An 18,587-nucleotide genomic window follows, 5' to 3' on the forward strand; every position below is an offset into this window, starting at 1 on the left:
TTGCCTTTAATAAGTACAATAATTTAGAAAGCTATCATGTCACAGGATCTCAGAATGAAAAGGATTAGTCTGGTTAAAGTTAAAGTGAATCCAAGAAACACCACGGCCTTTAACACTCATACTCCCAAAGCACTGATGAGAACCCTTTATTCAATTTATCTGTCACATTTCATCTCTCACTTAACTATTTTCTTTGAAACTTTGCCTAATGCAGGATGTGAAGTTGTACCAGATGTGAGCGTAGCAGGACAGAAATTTGGGATCAAGTTGCTGATTCCTGTGGCTGATGGCATGAATGAAGTATACATAAAATGTCACAACGTAAGTTTTCTATTAACAAGTTTTATAGATTCACAGGCGTGTACACTAGTGAGATTTCACTTTGGCGAATGAGAAAACATTTCTCATCACTTAACGGCAATGACAAGGAACTAGCACTCAGACTTTGTGGGTGGTTAGGGATTGCTTCGCTGTCCCTAGTTGAGCAGGATTCCCCAATATTTTCCTAATGGAGTGATTAAATTAGTCATTAGTATTACTATTGAACATATAACTATTTGTTGTAACAAAAAACGCACCAAGTCCTATCTTTGGCATGACAGAATTCTAGGAAGGCACTATTACCCTCCTAAGCTGTTTCTTTAAAATCCTGGACACTTACAGATGTAGCTTTTTGTATAGAGGTCAACCCCAACATTATTTTTGAAGCAAAGTAAATACTTGCTTCTATGGAGCTGATACATTTTATATTTATATTAAAATATTGATGTAGGGAAAATCTAGCAACCGATTAGATAAAATTTTGTATGTCAAAAATATTCCGTGTATACCTGAAAACATTGAAAATGTATATTAAAATTAGTTAACTACATGTAGTAATTTATCTTGGTTCTGTAATACCACAATGAAGATGAAATCTGAAAACAAATTTCATGCTTATATAACAAAATGTTAAGTTTTCAGTCTTCATGTTCAACACAACTTTTTCCAACATTTAATGCAGTGAAATATCAATATAGTTAATGATTAACACAACCAAATGTGTACACCATATTATCTCTCATGTAGCTTGTAAGCTGAAATCCTTTTTTTAAAGAAGATAAACTTGCATTTATATATTGCCTTTAACATCGTTAAATGTTCCAAGGCACTTAGAGTCATAGTCATTTACACACAGGATGCAGCCATTCGGCCCATCGAGTCCATGCCAGCTGAGATGTATCTAAAGACATTTGCTAAAATCTGTAATATATTGTGGGCAATTTACCTCAATACATTTTTCCACATATTGCAATATTTAGTAAGTTATATCCCTCTTTTCCTGTTTGAGCAGTTTGTGCGCAGGCAGATAATCTTCCATCAATACAGAGACACAGAGCATGTTACCAGCCTGTCATAATTACTGATCTGTAAATGACTTCTACTCATTGCCTCCCTCTCGCAAATGAGACCAGATGCCCACTGTTGGGAGAACTGTTGACACTAACTTGTGCCCTGCACACCATATAATGAGGCATTCAAACTCTACTACATTACCTCATTGATGTTCAAATAGTAAGGATTAAAAATAACAAGAAAATACAAAAAAGTTGAAGTTGGGGGAGGAGCTATATGCAAGTTAATTAATTCTTTCTCTGAGGGGCTTATGTCAGGGTGGCCTATGTAAATTCAAATTGGCCTTCACAGACTGGAAACCTCACAACACATCCAAAGTAAAGCAGCAATCCTACAGGCTCCTGAAGGCAGCAGTGCAGCACAAAACCCAGGACACTAAAAAAACAAGTCATGGGTAGAAAGAGCGCAAGAGATCTAGCAACTTGCAGCCACTAACAACATGCGTGGTTTCTTCAGCACTGTCAAGGCAATCTATGGCCCAAGCACTCAAGGGCCCAACCTGCTGAGAACCAAGCATGGAGGAGAACTCATCCAGGACAGGGAGGCAGTCAGTGCAAACAGGAGGGAACATTTTGAAGAACTCCTCAACGGAGACTCTGTCTTCAATTTGAACGTCCTTAATTCCATCCCTCAACACCCCATCCGACTCAGTCTCAGTGCTACCCCAGTCCAGAGTGAGGTCAAAAAAAGCCATTCAACAGCTCAAAGACAGATGGAGCAGATGGAATCCCTGCTGAAATCCTTAAACATGGCAGAGATACACTCCTGGCACAACTGCACAACCTCATATCCTCATCTGAGATGAGGAATGCCTGCCAGGGGACTTCAGAGACGCTGTGATCATGACTGTATTCAAGAAGGGAGACAAGACCGATTGTGGCAAGTATAGTTCCCTGCTGTCTGCCACAGGGAAAGTAATGCAAGGATCCTCCTCAGTTGCTTCCTCCCAGTGACTAAAGAGCTCCTTCCGGAGTAGCAGTGCAGTTTTCACCTATCGAGAAGCACCACAGACATGATCTTCACTGTGGCAAAACCAAGTAAAATGCAGGGAACAACGCCAACCACTGTACAAGGTATTTTTTGATCTCACAAAAAGCCTTTGATTCTGCAAAGGTTTATGGAGCGTCCTATTCAAATTTGGCTGCCCTTAGAAGTTTGTCACCATCCTCTGTCGACTCTGAGGAAGAGAGTATTTAAGGATCAAGATTTCAAACGCGAGACTAAGATCATGGTTGACTGGTCAGTAGTGATCCTTGCATTTTACAAACTTTGACAACCTACAACAGGCACCTCAAAGCACTGGAGAAGTATCACCCAAGGTGCCGCCACAAGATCCTCCAAATATGGTGACAAGAAAGGTGATCCAACAGCAGCGTCCTCTCCCAAGCCAACCTGCCCAGCATCAAGGTGTTAATCACCCAAAACTAGCTCCACTGGGCCGGACATGTCGTTCACATGCCTGACAAGACTCCCGAAACAGCTGTTCTACTCAGAACTTGGTCGCGGCAGGAGACTCCCAAGAGGACTGTGGAAACACTTTGGAGATGTCCTCAGAGCATCCCTGAAGAGATCAAACATCCCCATTGACTCGTGGGAGTCCCTGGCTTGTGACCGTTCTAGATGGAGAAAGCTCTTTCGGGAAGGGACTTTGTCGGGAACATGCGAGGCGAAGTCAAAGCGTCGGAGGGAGCGCACAAACCTCCAAACTCCTCTACTACCTCACCCTTCAAGCAGCACTTGCCTCATGTGGCAGAGTCTGCCGATCACACATTGGACTTGGCGGCCATCTCAGAACCCATCGAACCAGAGTGGAAGTAAAGTCATCCTTGATCCCAAGGGACTGCTTAAGAAGAAGAATTGGGTAGCTATTCAAAGGCAATTTATAACAAACTGGCTGGGAATGAATGTTTCCATGTCCCTAGTTGTAACTGATGCTTTTGCCTCCTTTTCCCATTTTTGTGAACATACAAAACGGCTGACAGGAAAAGACCACCTGATCCATCAAGCTTATCCCAAACAGTCATGATGCAACTTAGCATCGTGAGTCCTCATGGTCCATTCCACCTACAGTTGTGTAATCTCCTGTGAGAGATGAATTAAATAGATTAACATAAAAATTCTAGGCCAATTCAGGGGGAGGAAGAAAAATTTGGGTAATTCCTGAAGGCAAGCAAAACAGGTTGCTAAAGTTTGCAGCATCAACGAGGTACATACACAATGCCCCACCTCCCTTTTGTATGCAGAGATATTAGCCACAGTAAGGAATACATCCAGCTCCTTTTGGAAATTTTTCAGTGGCTATCCAGGAAAAACAGTCCACTTGATTGACACCCACCCACTCGCTTAAACATCCACTCCCTCTGCCAATTGGCATACCGTGGCTGCAGTCTGTATTATTTACAGGAAGGACTGCAACAAACTGTCAAGGCTTCTTTGGCAACACCTTCCAAATCTTTAACCTCTACAATCTAGAAGGAGAAAGGCAACGAGTGCATGAGAACATCCAAGTCGCACATCATCCTCACTTGGACATACATCATCACTCCATTATTACCACCAGGTCAAAATCCCAGCAATCCCAGCACTCCCAACCTAACGCCATTTTGGGATAACCTTCACCAAACAAACTGCAACAACTGTTCAAGGAGACCCACCACCACTTTCTCCCAGACAACTAAGGATGGGCAGTAACTGCCAGCAACACCTACAACCTGAGAATGAATTTTTTTTTAAATCCATATACTCAAGGCAAGTTGGTAAATTGTTCCAAGTGTCCACAACCCTCTGCATAACAAGAAACCTCCCAACATCTAATTTAGTTCTACACTTGCATAGCTTATATGACACCTTTTCCCTAGTTGAAATAATCTGCTCAGACACAGTCTCATTACTTCATCATTTTAAATACGTCAGTTAAATCTCCCCAAAGCCTATACTTTGATAACTGTGATAGCCAAGGGCTTTTAAACTATGGTTCATTCTAGTGACCCTCCCTGTAACCTTTTCCAGGCCCTCTATCACCTCACCTATCTTTCTTTCTTTGGCCTCCTTATCTCGAGAGACAATGGGTAAGTGCCTGGAGGTGGTCAGTGGTGTGTGGAGCAGCGCCTGGAGTGGCTATAAAGGCCAATTCTAGAGTGACAGGCTCTTCCACAGGTGCTGCAGAAAAATTTGATTGTTGGGGCTGTTACACAGTTGGCTCTTCCCTTGCGCCTCTGTCTTTTTTCCTGCCAACTGCTAAGTCTCTTCGACTCGCCACACTTTAGCCCCACCTTTATGGCTGCCCGCCAGCTCTGGCGAACGCTGGCAACTGACTCCCACGACTTGTGATCAATGTCACAGGATTTCATGTCGCGTTTGCAGACGTCTTTAAAGCGGAGACATGGATGGCCGATGGGTCTGATACCAGTGGCGAGCTCGCTGTACAATGTGTCTTTGGGGATCCTGCCATCTTCCATGCGGCTCACATGGCCAAGCCATCTCAAGCGCCGCTGACTCAGTAGTGTGTATAAGCTGGGGATGTTGGCCGCCTCGAGGACTTCTGTGTTGGAGATACGATCCTGCCACCTGATGCCAAGTATTTTCCGGAGGCAGCGAAGATGGAATGAATTGAGACGTCGCTCTTGGCTGACATAAGTTGTCCAGGCCTATATGAAGGGACCAAATTGAATGCAGTATTCCAAGTGAGCCCTAATTAAAGTCTTGTACAAGAACAGTATTGTTCTTTTAGTTTTAAATTGTATCATCCTTGCTTTACATCCTAGTAGTAGTGCTGAAACATAACTTTTTTTTCAGAAATCATGTTGGGAATATCTAATACCATCTACTCTAGCAAGATGGTCATATCTCAAATGGTCCTAACAACTTACAATAACGGAAGTTAAACGAATGGGCCTATAATTTCCTATTTCCAAATTGTGGGCCCTTTACAAATAAGGGTACATTAGCCTCCCACTAGTTCATGGGAACAATCCCCGTCTCTAATGAGGTATAAATTTGATATATATAAGGGGCTCACTTAACGCATCCCTAAATTTAGGCAGCTTTGGAAACAATTGTTAGATATTGTCATCCATAAATTAAGCACCTCCTATTAATTAACTGTCAATTAGGTATTTATTTTAAAAATTCCTTAAAGTCAACAATATCACTAACATTTTGTTGTGGTTTTACTCCATATTACAATCCACCAAGTATGGAACAGATTACTGCCTTGAATCCAATTGAAGACTTAGTAAAGCATTGTAAAAGCCAAATAAAAACAAAGTGCTGGAGTTACTCAGCACAGCAGGTCAGGCAGCAACTGTGGAGACAGAAACAGAGTTAACGCTTCAGGTCTGTGACTTTCCGTCACAACTGGCTTTCATCAGTTCTGATGAAAGATCACAGACCTGAAACATTAACTCTGTTTCTCTCTCCACAGATGCTGTCTGACCTGCTGAGTAATTCCAGCACTTTCTGTTTCTATTTCAGATTTCCAGCATCTGCAGTATTTTTCTTTCATTGTAAAAGCCACTGGGGCAGGTTCTAGATTTATCAGGGAGTACAGACATACAATTTTGACAGTCAGAAGGGAAAGAAGAAAAGCCTGAGATCCTGATCTGGCCCTAAACATTAAGATCAAACAGATGAGCGAAAAGGTTTTTTCTGTTTATTGCCTGCTGTTTTAGATTTGCCAACTAAGTTTTACATTCCCCAAAACTAATTGCGCTTTCTATTTTTTGGTATTCTGAATGATTTATATTAACACCAAGGGTTTATGGTTGACTGCAGGAAACACAATATGCTAAATGGATGGCTGCCTGCAGACTGGCTTCAAAGGGCAAGACGATGGCTGACAGTTCATACCCCACCGAGGTGTACAACATTCAGTCTTTCCTAAAGATGAAAAATGTAAATTCTGCGCCTCAGGTGATGCATGACCCAAATGCCATGGACATGAACCCAGAATCATTGGTGTCACCAAGATACTTGAAAAAGTTCAAAACTAAACAGGTACTGAAAGCTAGCTAGTCTCTTACTAATACAGTTATATAATACACTGAAAACTTCTCCTGGCATTCCAAATTACTCAGGATAAAATTATAGTACTTTGGTCCATAATGTATAAAATGCCAAAGTAATTTTTCTTTAATATCTAACATACAAATCTGAATGTACTCTATGAAATACTCCATGTTTTATTTAATCTATTATTTCTGCAAAGCATATTCCTAACACTCTGAATTTTAATTTTTCTTTTCTCTATTTAAGTTTATTGTTCCATGTGCCAAGCACCTGTCCTTCAGCCAAAGTGCAGGTGGGACACCCAGTCCTCAGCTAATGCTATTTTGAAACAATATGCTACAAAGTGTGCAAAGATGAACATCTCACAACAGAAGTTCGTAATGCAACAAAATAAAGATGTGCTGTAGTGCAGACCTATTCTAGTGACCAGCAGAGCTTCGAGCAGGTGCTTCGAATAGTAATTTTACCTCAAAACTTCTTTACAGAATACATCGCTCGTCAAAAACCAACTTGCTTGGGCTTTATCGTAACCATTTTTGCCTTGTGCTTACAGTAGAAAGCTGGTTTCCATAAGCAGACTCCTATAAACTGAAATCTTCACCTTTATACATGCTGTAAATGAGGTAGAGTGCAAAAGATTAAGTAATCCCTTGAATGTGTCATGAGCCTTATGTGGAATATCCACATTTTATTATTCCTTCAAAAAATGGAAAATGCCATGCTGTCAGGCTAATAATTAAATTTATTTACAGGCTGAATAATATACTGAAGCAATAAAACAGGAGCAAGGTGCTTGAAGTACAATAATTAAAACAATCAATCCACAAGAATTAAACTATCCTTCTTTGAATGTATTTCTTGTATGGCTGGTTAACTGACATGAGCTGGTGTAGGCAATTATGTTTATTTCTCATCATTACCACTGAATCAATGGAGCTTACCTAGAGATGAAGACAATTTTTAAATCACATTTATATTGTCTATTTGTAGTCGAAATGAACACGTACTTATAAGACTCACTGCTCCAAAGGTTTCTTTTAGTGCTGCCAGCACTCCATGCTTTGGTGCTCAGCCAATCTATTAGTCAATATTAATAATATACATGCAGGTTTTCCTTTAAATGATGTAACATTTCAGAGTAATCCTGCTCCTCTTAGTTTTACCAAACTAAAATTAATTAAAGATTTAATTTCAGAATCCTCAACTTGAATGATGTTACAGTCCTTCCAGGATTATTGTTTATACTGAGAATCAGACAATCACTTCAGTATAAACATACATTAAAAATGCAGCTATAGTAAGTGTGCCAAAAATAAATTGCTGCTCCATCATTCCTCACTCAATAGTTTTCTCCTTAATATAACTGTTCATTTTTTGTACCGTATTTATCCTATTTGCAAGACATCAGCTAGTATATCATATAGAAGTTTTTGCTTTCAAAATTCTGTCAAAAAACTGTTTATGCTTTCTAGGAATAGGTGTACGTCATTCAGTTAGACCTTGGCTGATCTGTAACACAATTCCATATCCTTCACTATCCTTACCTAACAAAAATTTATCTTGGTCCTGAAAGCTCCAATTGTATCAAAAGTATCAATAGCTTTTGAGGGAGTGAGTTCCATATTTCTACTATTCTTTGTGTGGAATAAGCGCTTCCTGATTTTGCTCCTGAATAGCCTAGTTCTAATTTTAAGATTATATTCCCTTTTTCTTAATTCCCCCACCTGATGAAAGAGTAGATATTGAAAAGTTGTGAAATCCTTTTAACATTCTAAGCAACTTAATTAGGTCATTTTCCCCCACTACCTCCCAATCTTTTATACCCGAATGAATACAAGCCAAGTTTTTGCAACCTACCCTCATAATTTAACCCGCAGTATCATTCTAGTGAATATATTCTGCACCCTCTTCAAGGCCAATATATCCTTAAGGTGTGGTACCCAAACCTGATCCCAGTACTCTAGGTAGGCTATGACTAAGGCTCCACACAATTGGAATGTAACTTCCTCCCTCTTGTATTCCAGCCCCTTTGAGATAAAGGCCAACATTCCATTAGCCATGTTGTTGCTTCTTGTACCTGTCCACTAGCTTTTAATGATTTATATACTTGTTTACTCCCAAATCTCTTTGTTCCTCTACAGTTCTTAGTTTCTCACCATTTCAAAAATACTCCGATCTACTTTTCTTAGGTCCAAAGTGGATTACGTCACACTTGCCCACACTGAACTCCATTTGCCATGTTTTGCCAACTCATTTAATCTGTCTATGTCCCTTTGCAATTTTCTACTGCCATTTACAGTACTTACTGTCCTGCCTAACTTAGGGTCATCTGCAAACTTGGATATCCAACACACTATTCCTTCATCTAAGTCATTAATAAATATGGTGAAAAGTTGAGGCCCCAGACCAGATCGTTGGGGAACACCACTTGTCACATCCCGCAAGTTTCACCACCACCTGTATCGCTAACCATCATTGGCACCTTCCATAGACAAAAGGAGACAGAAGGCTAAATAGTAAGGGGAGAGAGAGAGAAAAAAATCATTAAATAAAAGAGAATGACAAAAGGAAAGGAAGAGAGCGCATATCTGTGACTTAGCCATAGGATTTTCACTTGTATAATATATATTGGATAATTCTTCCACCTTTTGAGGTTCTTCTGTGCCAACTACCATTTCCTGATCAACAGTGCAGACAGGCAACCTGTTTGCCAATGCAGCTCACTAAAAAATGCAAGAAAAATGACAGTTAATTCACTCTGGATGAATGCTTAATTTTAAAAATTACAGAGGAACAACACAGAGAGGCTTTAGGTGTAACATAGGTCCAGCCACTTGGAATAAGTATCAGCATCTCTGTAGCCTGACACGAATTTGTAACAGTACACATCATTGAAGGAAGTGGGTGAACTCAATATTGTATCTGTCTCTGTTGTCCATCTTGTATTACTGCATATATAAACAGGAGCAAAGTTAAGTTGGCAATGGAACAATACAAGGTAACAACTCTGAGCAGATGAAAAATGCTTTGTTTTGTACATAATTATTTTAGTCCTTTTACATTAATTAATTTTAAGTCCTATTCTTTATTGATTTAAGATCAAATTCTTGACAATAGCAGAGTAAGTTATTAAATCACTGTGGATGTGTAGGAATTGTTACAAGTGACAAAGTGTTGACTTGCTCTTCAATCTGTTCATTCTTCCTCAGAGAAAATGTTCAAACCACTCTGTACTCTCTACACACAAGGGGAGTGAGTGTATGTTGTATGCTCACACACATATGATTTATCAAAAAGCCACCTTTAGGCACAATGAAGTCATTGTGTTTATGTAACAACAGTTGTACTATAATAAATCCTTTCTTGAACATTTGGTTTACAGTTGACAACACGCATCCTAGAAGCACATCAAAATGTCGCACAGATGACACTGGTAGAAGCCAAGATGCGGTTCATCCAGGCGTGGCAGTCTCTGCCAGAGTTTGGAGTGTCTTATTTTATAGTCAGGTAGGTGACATGAGACTGCAGGAACATTGTCAATATGCCATGCCAAAGCAAACCCATTGCATTCATGTCAGAACATGTAAACATAAATGAGACATAAAGGCAGGCTTTATTATTTTTATATACTCATACCTCTGACGTTTATCCCTTAACCCAGTGGAAATAAATACTGAAAAAATATGTAAAATTATATTAAATTGTATTTCTAGAAATAAGTAACAATACCACCAACAGAACTGCTGACTAATCAGTCTGGATTATTCAGGCCCTTCCCAATGATTCACTGAACTTTATATGTTAAGATGGGAAACATTATATACTGTTCCTTTTTAAATAAAAGTTTGTATATTTGTACAAAAATAGGTGCTTAATCGCAGCTAATTTTGAGGCAGAGAATACATTTGTATACTGTAAAAAAAATATATGAAACAATGTTTAATTGAAATATTCACATTAAATTACTTCCATGTAGGAAAAATATTGAATCAAGTGTAGTTTCTCTGCTTTCTTCATAGTAATTGTTCAATTTAAGTTTAAAATTTAAATGATTTAAAAAAAACAAAATCACCTATGTTTCATCCAGCTAAGCAAATTTTTATTTTTAATTACAGTTAGAGATGTATTTAAACACATTTGCTAAAATCTGCAGCATACTGGAGACAATTTACCTCAATGCAGTTTTCCACATGTTGCAATATTTAGTAAGTTTTATCCCTTTTCCTGTTTGAGTAGTTTGTGGGCAGGGTGATAATCTTCCATCAATACAGAGGCACATAACTTGTTGCCAGCCTGGTGTAATTACTGACCTGTAAAAGACCCATTATAGTGCCAGAGTAATTCTCCCTTTATGGTGAAGAGCATCTGACTTCTACTCATTGCCTCTATAGCAAATGAGACCAGATGCCCACTGTTGGGAGAACTGTAGGCACTAACTTGTGCCGTACACGCCATATAATGAGGCACTGAAGCATGGAAAAAGAGGAGGCTCTGCTGGAGGTTAGACAGGTTAATTAGAGAGACCAGATTCACGTTGGAGAGAGTTTTAAGAAGTAATTGAAGGAAGGGAGCAAAGCAGCAAGTCAAAGTGACTTGAGAGCCTGCTTGAGAAAGGACAGGGGCATAGTGACAAAGAACCATCTTGGATGATGTAGTGGGAGGATCTGGGGACAAGCAGCAAGCTAGAGTTGAAAGTGATGCCTGGGAAGCATAGGAGAAGATTGCTCAGATAAAGTGAGATGGAACAATGTGAAGCTTTGAAAATTAGGACAAATGACCTTATATCAATATGCTGGCGCCAGTGGATTTTGACAAGGTCACGAGATAGGCATAGATGAGGAAAATTATTCAGCCCATCATTTCTAATTCATCCAGAAAGACTCTGTAATCACCTTGTTAAGACTTTGAGCTCTCTCTCCCAAATCCTTATTTATAATCACAGCAATCACAGTTTACAGAGCCATGCTTAGGACTAATATGATCAGAAATGTGCACCATTATGCACGGAATGAATAGAAATAACAATACAAAGAATTAACAATTATCCTTTTAGTTGTTTGGTAGTATAGAACTTGAGTATTGCTGAAAACAGACATTTTGTCCTGATGAGTGCAAGACGAAAAGCTTCAACAAAATGTCTCTGTTTTCAGCAATACTCAATTATCCTTATACTGTCATTTTGTACCAGATGCTATGCAGGCTCCCCACTAAGCATTCCTGTCCTCTGAATAAAAAAAAGCTGGTAAAAAACACCATGCTTTAAGATCAGACACTGTCTACACAGATGCTGCCAGACCTGCTGTGTATTTCTGGCACTTTCTGTTCTCATGCTCGAAGACCATATCGTTTGGCTAAAACTAATAATCACATTTATTTGCATGGTACTTTACTATACAGATAATCAGATAATTCAGAATACAACACTTGACTTGCAACCTACATTTGCAAGTAGGAAATGAACGTGGAGGATGCACATCACCTACTTCAGCCTGCTAGGCAAATCGGTGAAGTTGAAACCAGCAGCAGGCAGGTGCTGGCCAAGACTGCCAAGGGTTGCTTCAGATTTTCCAATGTTGTGCCAAAGGAAATTTCAGCTCATGCAAAACTGATGTTAATCAGTAGGATTCCACGCAATAGTTTCCATACACAAACAATAATCCCTATCTAAATCTGCACATTTTGGGCTCATTAAATTTTGAAGATCTTCCAGGGTACTATCATAATGCATACTTGGAAGACTCCAGTAAGGAGGCTTGGTCCACAAATAACAAAGTTATACTTCAAACCAAAATATTCAGAGCTTATTACCTATAAAGAAAAATGCCGTACGATCTTTGATTACACCCTTAACAGCGATTAAGTAATATAATGAGAACATTTATTTTGAAAGCAAAGAAAATTTGGTACTTATTTAAACCTAACTACTTCACAAAATTGCCCATTTCTACAGATTCAGAGGAAACAAGAAGGATGAACTGTTGGGCGTTTCCTACAACCGATTAATAAGAATAGATATGGCAACGAGAGATCCTATCATAACATGGAGATACAGCAACATAAAACAGTGGAATGTCAACTGGGAAATCAGACAGGTGAGTTACAAGTAATCTTATCATCTGACAATCTCAAAAATAACAGGGCACATTATTTGCCATAGCACAAACCCACCAAGAGACTACCAGTCCTTTGCTAATAGCATTCCATAACCATGCACTAGAAAGTGTACAAGAACTATTGGTTAACAGAAACTCCTCTTTTTCATCTTCAGTCCATACAAAGCATCTTTATTTTTAAGAATCAGAAATCTTCCTGCGTAGATTAAACAAAAACTTAAATGTAATTTTTAAAACATTTTACTGAATGCAATAATGGAAGATTACAGATCATTTTTCATATAGTTTCTCTTAGTAATTCTTAAGCCATCTTTTACACAGATGTATTTAAAAAGTTTATTTTTCTTTATAGACCCTATAGTTCCCTCTTCACAAAATTACAATTTTACCAATATTTGTCTAAGTAAAACAAGTAATGAAGTGCTTGGAACCCAGGAAGTATACTATCAGAAGTGACTGCATCACACAAGTTACGACCTCTACACATCTACAGGGTGGCCATCATTTTGATTTAACTCTTTTATAAATGTAATGCTTGCCACAGGATGATGGGTGGGGCTAAATTACACTTCAAAGTTACAAATATTAAGGAGCAAAATTTGAAACTTTTAACCACTGCAGATATTTGTACAAATCTACAAAAAATGTGGATAATTTTGAAGTACCATTGGCTCTGTCTGATAAAACATGTTTGAATTGTTTAAGAAATCTTACAAGATCCTTGGCTTTATAAACAAAGCCATAGAACACAAAAGCAAAGAAGTTATGCTAACCCTTTATAAAATCACTAGTTAGACCCCAGCTGGAGTACTGATCCAATTCTGGGCACCACACTTTAGGAAGAGAGTGCAGAGAAGATTTACAAAAGTGATCCGAGTGTATGGAGAGACTAGAGAAGCTGGGATTGCTTTCCTTAAAGAGAAGGTTAAGGGAAGGCTTATCAGAGGTGTTCAAAAATCATGAAGGGTTTTGATTGAGTTATAATTTGGAGTGTACTGCCTGTTTAGGGTGGTGGAAGCAGATTCAATAATAATTTTCAAAAAGCAATTGGATAGATACTGGGGATGGGAAAAAATTGCAGGGGGGTAAAGGGCAGGGGAAAGGGATTAATTGAGTGGTTCTTTCAAAGAGCTGTCATGGGCATGCTGGACCAAATGTCCCTCTTTCTGTGCTGTATCAGTCTGTGATTCTAATTTTACTAAAAGCGCAAAATATCTAAATGGAAATTTTGAGTAATCTTGAGCTTATGCTATTTTAATGTCAACCTGTGAAGGATTAGATCTCCAAGTGTTTTTAGAGCCTAGGAACACCCACACTGACATGACGGCTGGGTGATTAAAGTTATTGCAAAATTATTAATTCTAGGAGACAGTGCCATCTACTGGAAAGTAACCTATTTATATTTAAAAAGATGCACTTTAAAGGAAATCGCTACATGATCTCAAAGCAGTGAATAACCTGTCGCCTTTTAATTGCAGGTTGAAATTGAATTTGATCAAAATGTGGCCATAGCACTTACATGTCTCAATGCAGACTGCAAGATTGTCCACGAATACATTGGTGGCTATATATTTCTGTCAACACGTTCCAAGGACCAAAATGAGACCCTGGATGAAGAATTGTTCCACAAACTTACTGGTGGTCAAGATTAATGTAAAAACAGAGAATCTGAACTGTGGTACAGCATTATGTAAAATACAGTTACTGCTAGGTGAAGGCCAAAAATTACAAAAACTATAAATGAATTATTTACAACATGCAAGTGTAACATAGTTACAATGCAACAGCTACCTATAGGAATAACTAAATTCTACTCATGCATTATATTGTAATTTTTATATATACATTTTCCAGTTGTTTGGAGATTTCCAACCATTAACAGCAACACTATATGCAGTATACTAGAGATTCAGTGTTGCTTGGGTAAATTAAACCTTTTAAAAGTGATTGTCATAGAATTATTGTGCTCTATGCAGTCTTTGTCTCTAGCAGGATAAGTCACTAATTAATCATTGTATCTTAACCTTAAAATGTACTTTTTGCATGGAAAGATCCACTGAAAGGTTGAAAAAATAAATGACCAAACAGAAACCACTTGTGCACCTACGTTCGCATTGATCACGTTTCGTAAATGCAAAATATCAGCTAATAAAACACCGGGTTTTAGAATTAAATACACTTTTTGCAACCCCTGCACCACCCTCGATTTAAGGCAGAATAGGGCTTCAACCTGTGAAATACCCTGCCGACCCAGGCTATATTTTTTGGGGTCATTTAAACATAGAAATTGGGCTCACTGGATTCTACCAGAGTCGTACCAGCTCTGGACTAGAGACTTTCTGCTCCTCGGCGAGAGAAAGAGGTGGACAAAGAGCTGTCTGCTGAGGAACGTTATTCATTTCATAGATGGGCTTGAGCAAAGCCACAGTGCTTGCACAAGCACCTTTTCAATTTTTACCCCAGACCCCCTGTGACAGTCGCTGAATGCCAGGGTCTCAAACAGGCGGTCTGTGTCTGAAGAGTGAATGACACCAGAGATTTACTAATCACATACAGGCTGACATAGTGTGCCCCAATGTGTCTGCCATCTGACTCTGATCTGCCATAAAATCTATAGGAGAATAGGAGAGAAAGCAGAAAGCCTAGACCAGTTTCTAGGTATCCCACATGCAATGGCAGGAAGTAGGCTGTACGCCAAAATTCTTAACACAGAAAGTTTGTGATCTCTGTTAAGTTATCTGAAGCTGGCAGCAAAATTCCCCATAATTTGCTGAGGGAGAAAAATATTCAAATATTAGGGACATTTCCTATGTGCTATTTTCACACAAAACTATAAGGTGTTTGAATGGAAAGATCAAATTGTCTGGCCACCATCTTAGGCCAAAGAATGTACTGTAGTGCAGTGACGGGGTCTGCTGATGGGGTGGGGAGAAAAAGAAGTTTTGTGTAAACATAAAAAAATGAAATTATTAATGACAGCTTTTACCCTTTTTAAACCGAATTATAAAAACACAAATTATCCAAGGCAATCTCATGGATCTAAAAGCTAAGGATTAGATCAGCAGAAACCTGAGAGAACTTTGTCCGCCTAGAGGCATATGTGGGGAGAGGAGACATAGAATGTGGCACAAGACTCATTGTCCTCCAGAATTGCAGGGCTCAATATTTATTTCCATGTTTCTTTTGACTATTGCCGATTTAATACCAGCAATTTTCACTATCCATTTTTGGGAAGATGCTGAAATCTTTATAAATCAACACTCCATACATCTCCCACAAGCATTCTTCAGCATTATATTTAAACAAGGGTTATATACTACAACAACTTATATTTATATTTAACATAATAAGACACACCAAAGCGCTTTATAAAACAAAGTATGACAGTGAGCTACAAAAGGAGATATTAAATCAAATGACCAAAAGCTTGATCAATGAGGTAGGTTTTAAGGAGTGCCTTAAAGGAGGAAAGCGAAATGGAGAGGTGTAGGAAGGGTACTCTAGAGCTTGGGACCTAGGCAACTGCAGGTGCGGGGCCATCAATGGTGCAGCATTGCAAATCAGGATGCACAAGAGGCCAGAATTAGAGGAGCACAGCTATCTTGGAGGGTTGTGGGGCTGGAGGAGATTAGAGATAGGGAGGGATTTGAAAATGAGAATTTTTAAATCAATATACTATTTCAAAGAACATTGTATTTAACAAGTAACTCACAAATAAAAAATGGTACAAATGCTGGAAAAACAGCATGTTAACCAGCATCGTGGGGAAAAGGTAGGGGAATGGGACTAATTGAATGGCTCTTTCAAAGAAGCACAATGGGCCAAACTACCTCAACCTGTGTTGCATCATTCTATAATCTGTGGACAGAAACCAACATTTCAGACAAGGCCTTGCTTCAGAACTCCAGTCTGAAAGACAGGCAAGAAATATAATTAAAAACAGGAAGGGGCAAAAACCTCACACAATTCTCAGCCAAGTGCTGTGTTGTCCCATTGATAAAGCAGGGGAGTGCACACCTATATTTGTTGGAGCAATTTTCATATTCCTTCACGCCCTAATCATACAACGGCTGATTTACCAGTTTGAGGTGCTCATCTATTGCCTGCTCACATCAGGAAATAGGCACCCCAACCATGATTTTCTGTTCATTAATTTTAAATTATTAGACTCCCTACTGAAGCATGAAGTCAGAATTAAACCCAAGATGTCATCCTCGACTATAAAAGTGAGCAACAAAATAACTGTTAAAACAGCTTTTTGCAAACAGTCCACCAATAACTTCTTGGCTTCTTACTTCCCTCTTGTGAAGGATATTGGTAAGTCTAAAACAAATCATCTCTCCCTTCCCTTTCAGAGTCCTGCTTCCCTCCTGTCTTCCTCTTTCAACACTCTCCCCTTGTGCTTCAATCTTTACTGTTTAACTGCCTCCCCCTTTCCCTTTTTTGTCTGTCCTTTTCTGTCTCTCAATGCCACTCATCCCAGTCTCCTTTCCTTGTTGTCTCTCTTTCGCCTGGTTGCTGTGCCCTCCTTCTCCCTCACCCCTTTTCTGGTTTGTATTCTTTCTTCTTTTATGGCTCACTCCCTTTTCCTTTGTTGGTTCATTCTCATCACCTTTCCGGCTTGCTCTTTACCTTCAGCTTTACTCTCTCCCCTTTTCTGGCTCATTTTATGTCTTGCTCCTTTTCACGCTTTCATGTCTTATCTCCATGGGAAGATGCTATGGGGTTGGAAGCAAGCAGGTTCTTGAAGAAATGAGACCAGGCACAGAAAGATTCAAGAAACATTAAAGAGCAACCACCACCACTGCTAACCTTCATGAAGTTGGAAACATTATAGTAAGAGAAAACCAGAACAGGCATCGACTATACTGTGTACTGTGGGGAAAGGCTTGCAATGACTGAGCCAAAACTGCAGTCAATTGGAAAGAAGCCAGTCAGTCTCATCCTTCCTGCACCAGGATCATTCCAAATTATTTGGTTATTTTTAAAAGAACATTCACAATAATCACAAATTTTAAAGTTGCAAACTCAAAAAAAATGCTAATTTTTAATAGGATGCACAGACTTGATGAGGATCGCTTTGTAAGACTAGTTTCCCCCCCCCCAAAATCAATGACTTTGGGGGGTAGGGAAAGAACTCCATGCCCTTTGTAATCAGCTTGTGCTCTGCAACTATACTGTATATGTAACTTTTCACAAATTTTGGCTCATAAATAAGACCTTTAAATACTTTATGAAGAAATCTTCTATGCAGTGTTCTGTAGCACAAGATGCTCACAGTTGGAGGTTATATTTCTTTGTCCAGTACATTGTGGGTAGAGTAAAAATAGACTTGATGGAAAGTTTATTTTAAAAATAAATAGAGGTTTCTTTTAACTGTTGACCGGCACTGGAAAAAGAACCTTCCCAAATTTTCCGTTGAGAATTACGAGACTATAACGAATCACAGTGGCATTAAGCCAAATAAAGACGTGACAGGAGGTGAAGGGAGCAGCACACCGGTGTTGCTTGTAGCCTGGCAATTTGTTATTCAGCTCATGAAAAGCTCGAAAATATCCAGTGCAATTTTCCAATCCTGCTACTGACACAATTTAAATTTACTACAGAATTAGAACTCTGGTTTAACCAAAAGCCTAAACCACAAAGGACAGCATGTACATTTCAGTGTACCCAGATAGTAACACTTCAAGGGAGTATAGTGCTTGTCAATTTCATCAAGCTGGCTTGTACTCAAGATGTTCTACTGCCTTGGAGCCCACCTTCATAATATTTAAATGTTAATTAACTCCATTTTTGGGGCTGGGGGATGGGTAGGGCTTGTGGAATCCCTGGAAAGACAGCAATTTTTGCGACTTATGTAATTTGTATATTAGTATCTATACTTCAACTAGCAATGACATGTTATATTTTGTTGTCTGTTACATGGAGTATTGCACTATGAAAATTAGGTGGCAGAGATTACAAGAAAACATCTAAGGTTCAAATTAGATCAACTTTTGCAAACTAGCTTGTCATCTGAATCTCAAGATATTTGCTTACTCAGATATAGCAATATTATTCTCAACTGTACAA

The 18,587-nt window shown here is 38.9% G+C and overlaps 1 protein-coding gene across 2 annotated transcripts in view; it reads left to right on the top strand.

Moving 5' to 3' along the window:
- fermt1 (FERM domain containing kindlin 1) overlaps positions 1–14,520 on the top strand; it is an 86,058-nt gene extending 71,538 nt beyond the window's left edge. For both annotated transcript variants that reach the window (XM_068045736.1, XM_068045734.1), the window contains exons 11-15: positions 215–321; positions 6,169–6,390; positions 9,785–9,909; positions 12,353–12,494; positions 13,994–14,520. In XM_068045736.1, the coding sequence (XP_067901837.1) occupies positions 215–321; positions 6,169–6,390; positions 9,785–9,909; positions 12,353–12,494; positions 13,994–14,167 (770 nt within the window). In that variant the 3' untranslated portion in view covers positions 14,168–14,520. The remainder of the gene's footprint in view (positions 1–214; positions 322–6,168; positions 6,391–9,784; positions 9,910–12,352; positions 12,495–13,993) is intronic.
- Positions 14,521–18,587: the final 4,067 nt, after the last annotated feature.

The sequence above is a fragment of the Heterodontus francisci genome, chromosome 13 (genome assembly GCF_036365525.1).
Source record: "Heterodontus francisci isolate sHetFra1 chromosome 13, sHetFra1.hap1, whole genome shotgun sequence".
In the NCBI taxonomy this organism is placed as follows: Eukaryota; Metazoa; Chordata; class Chondrichthyes; order Heterodontiformes; family Heterodontidae; genus Heterodontus; species Heterodontus francisci.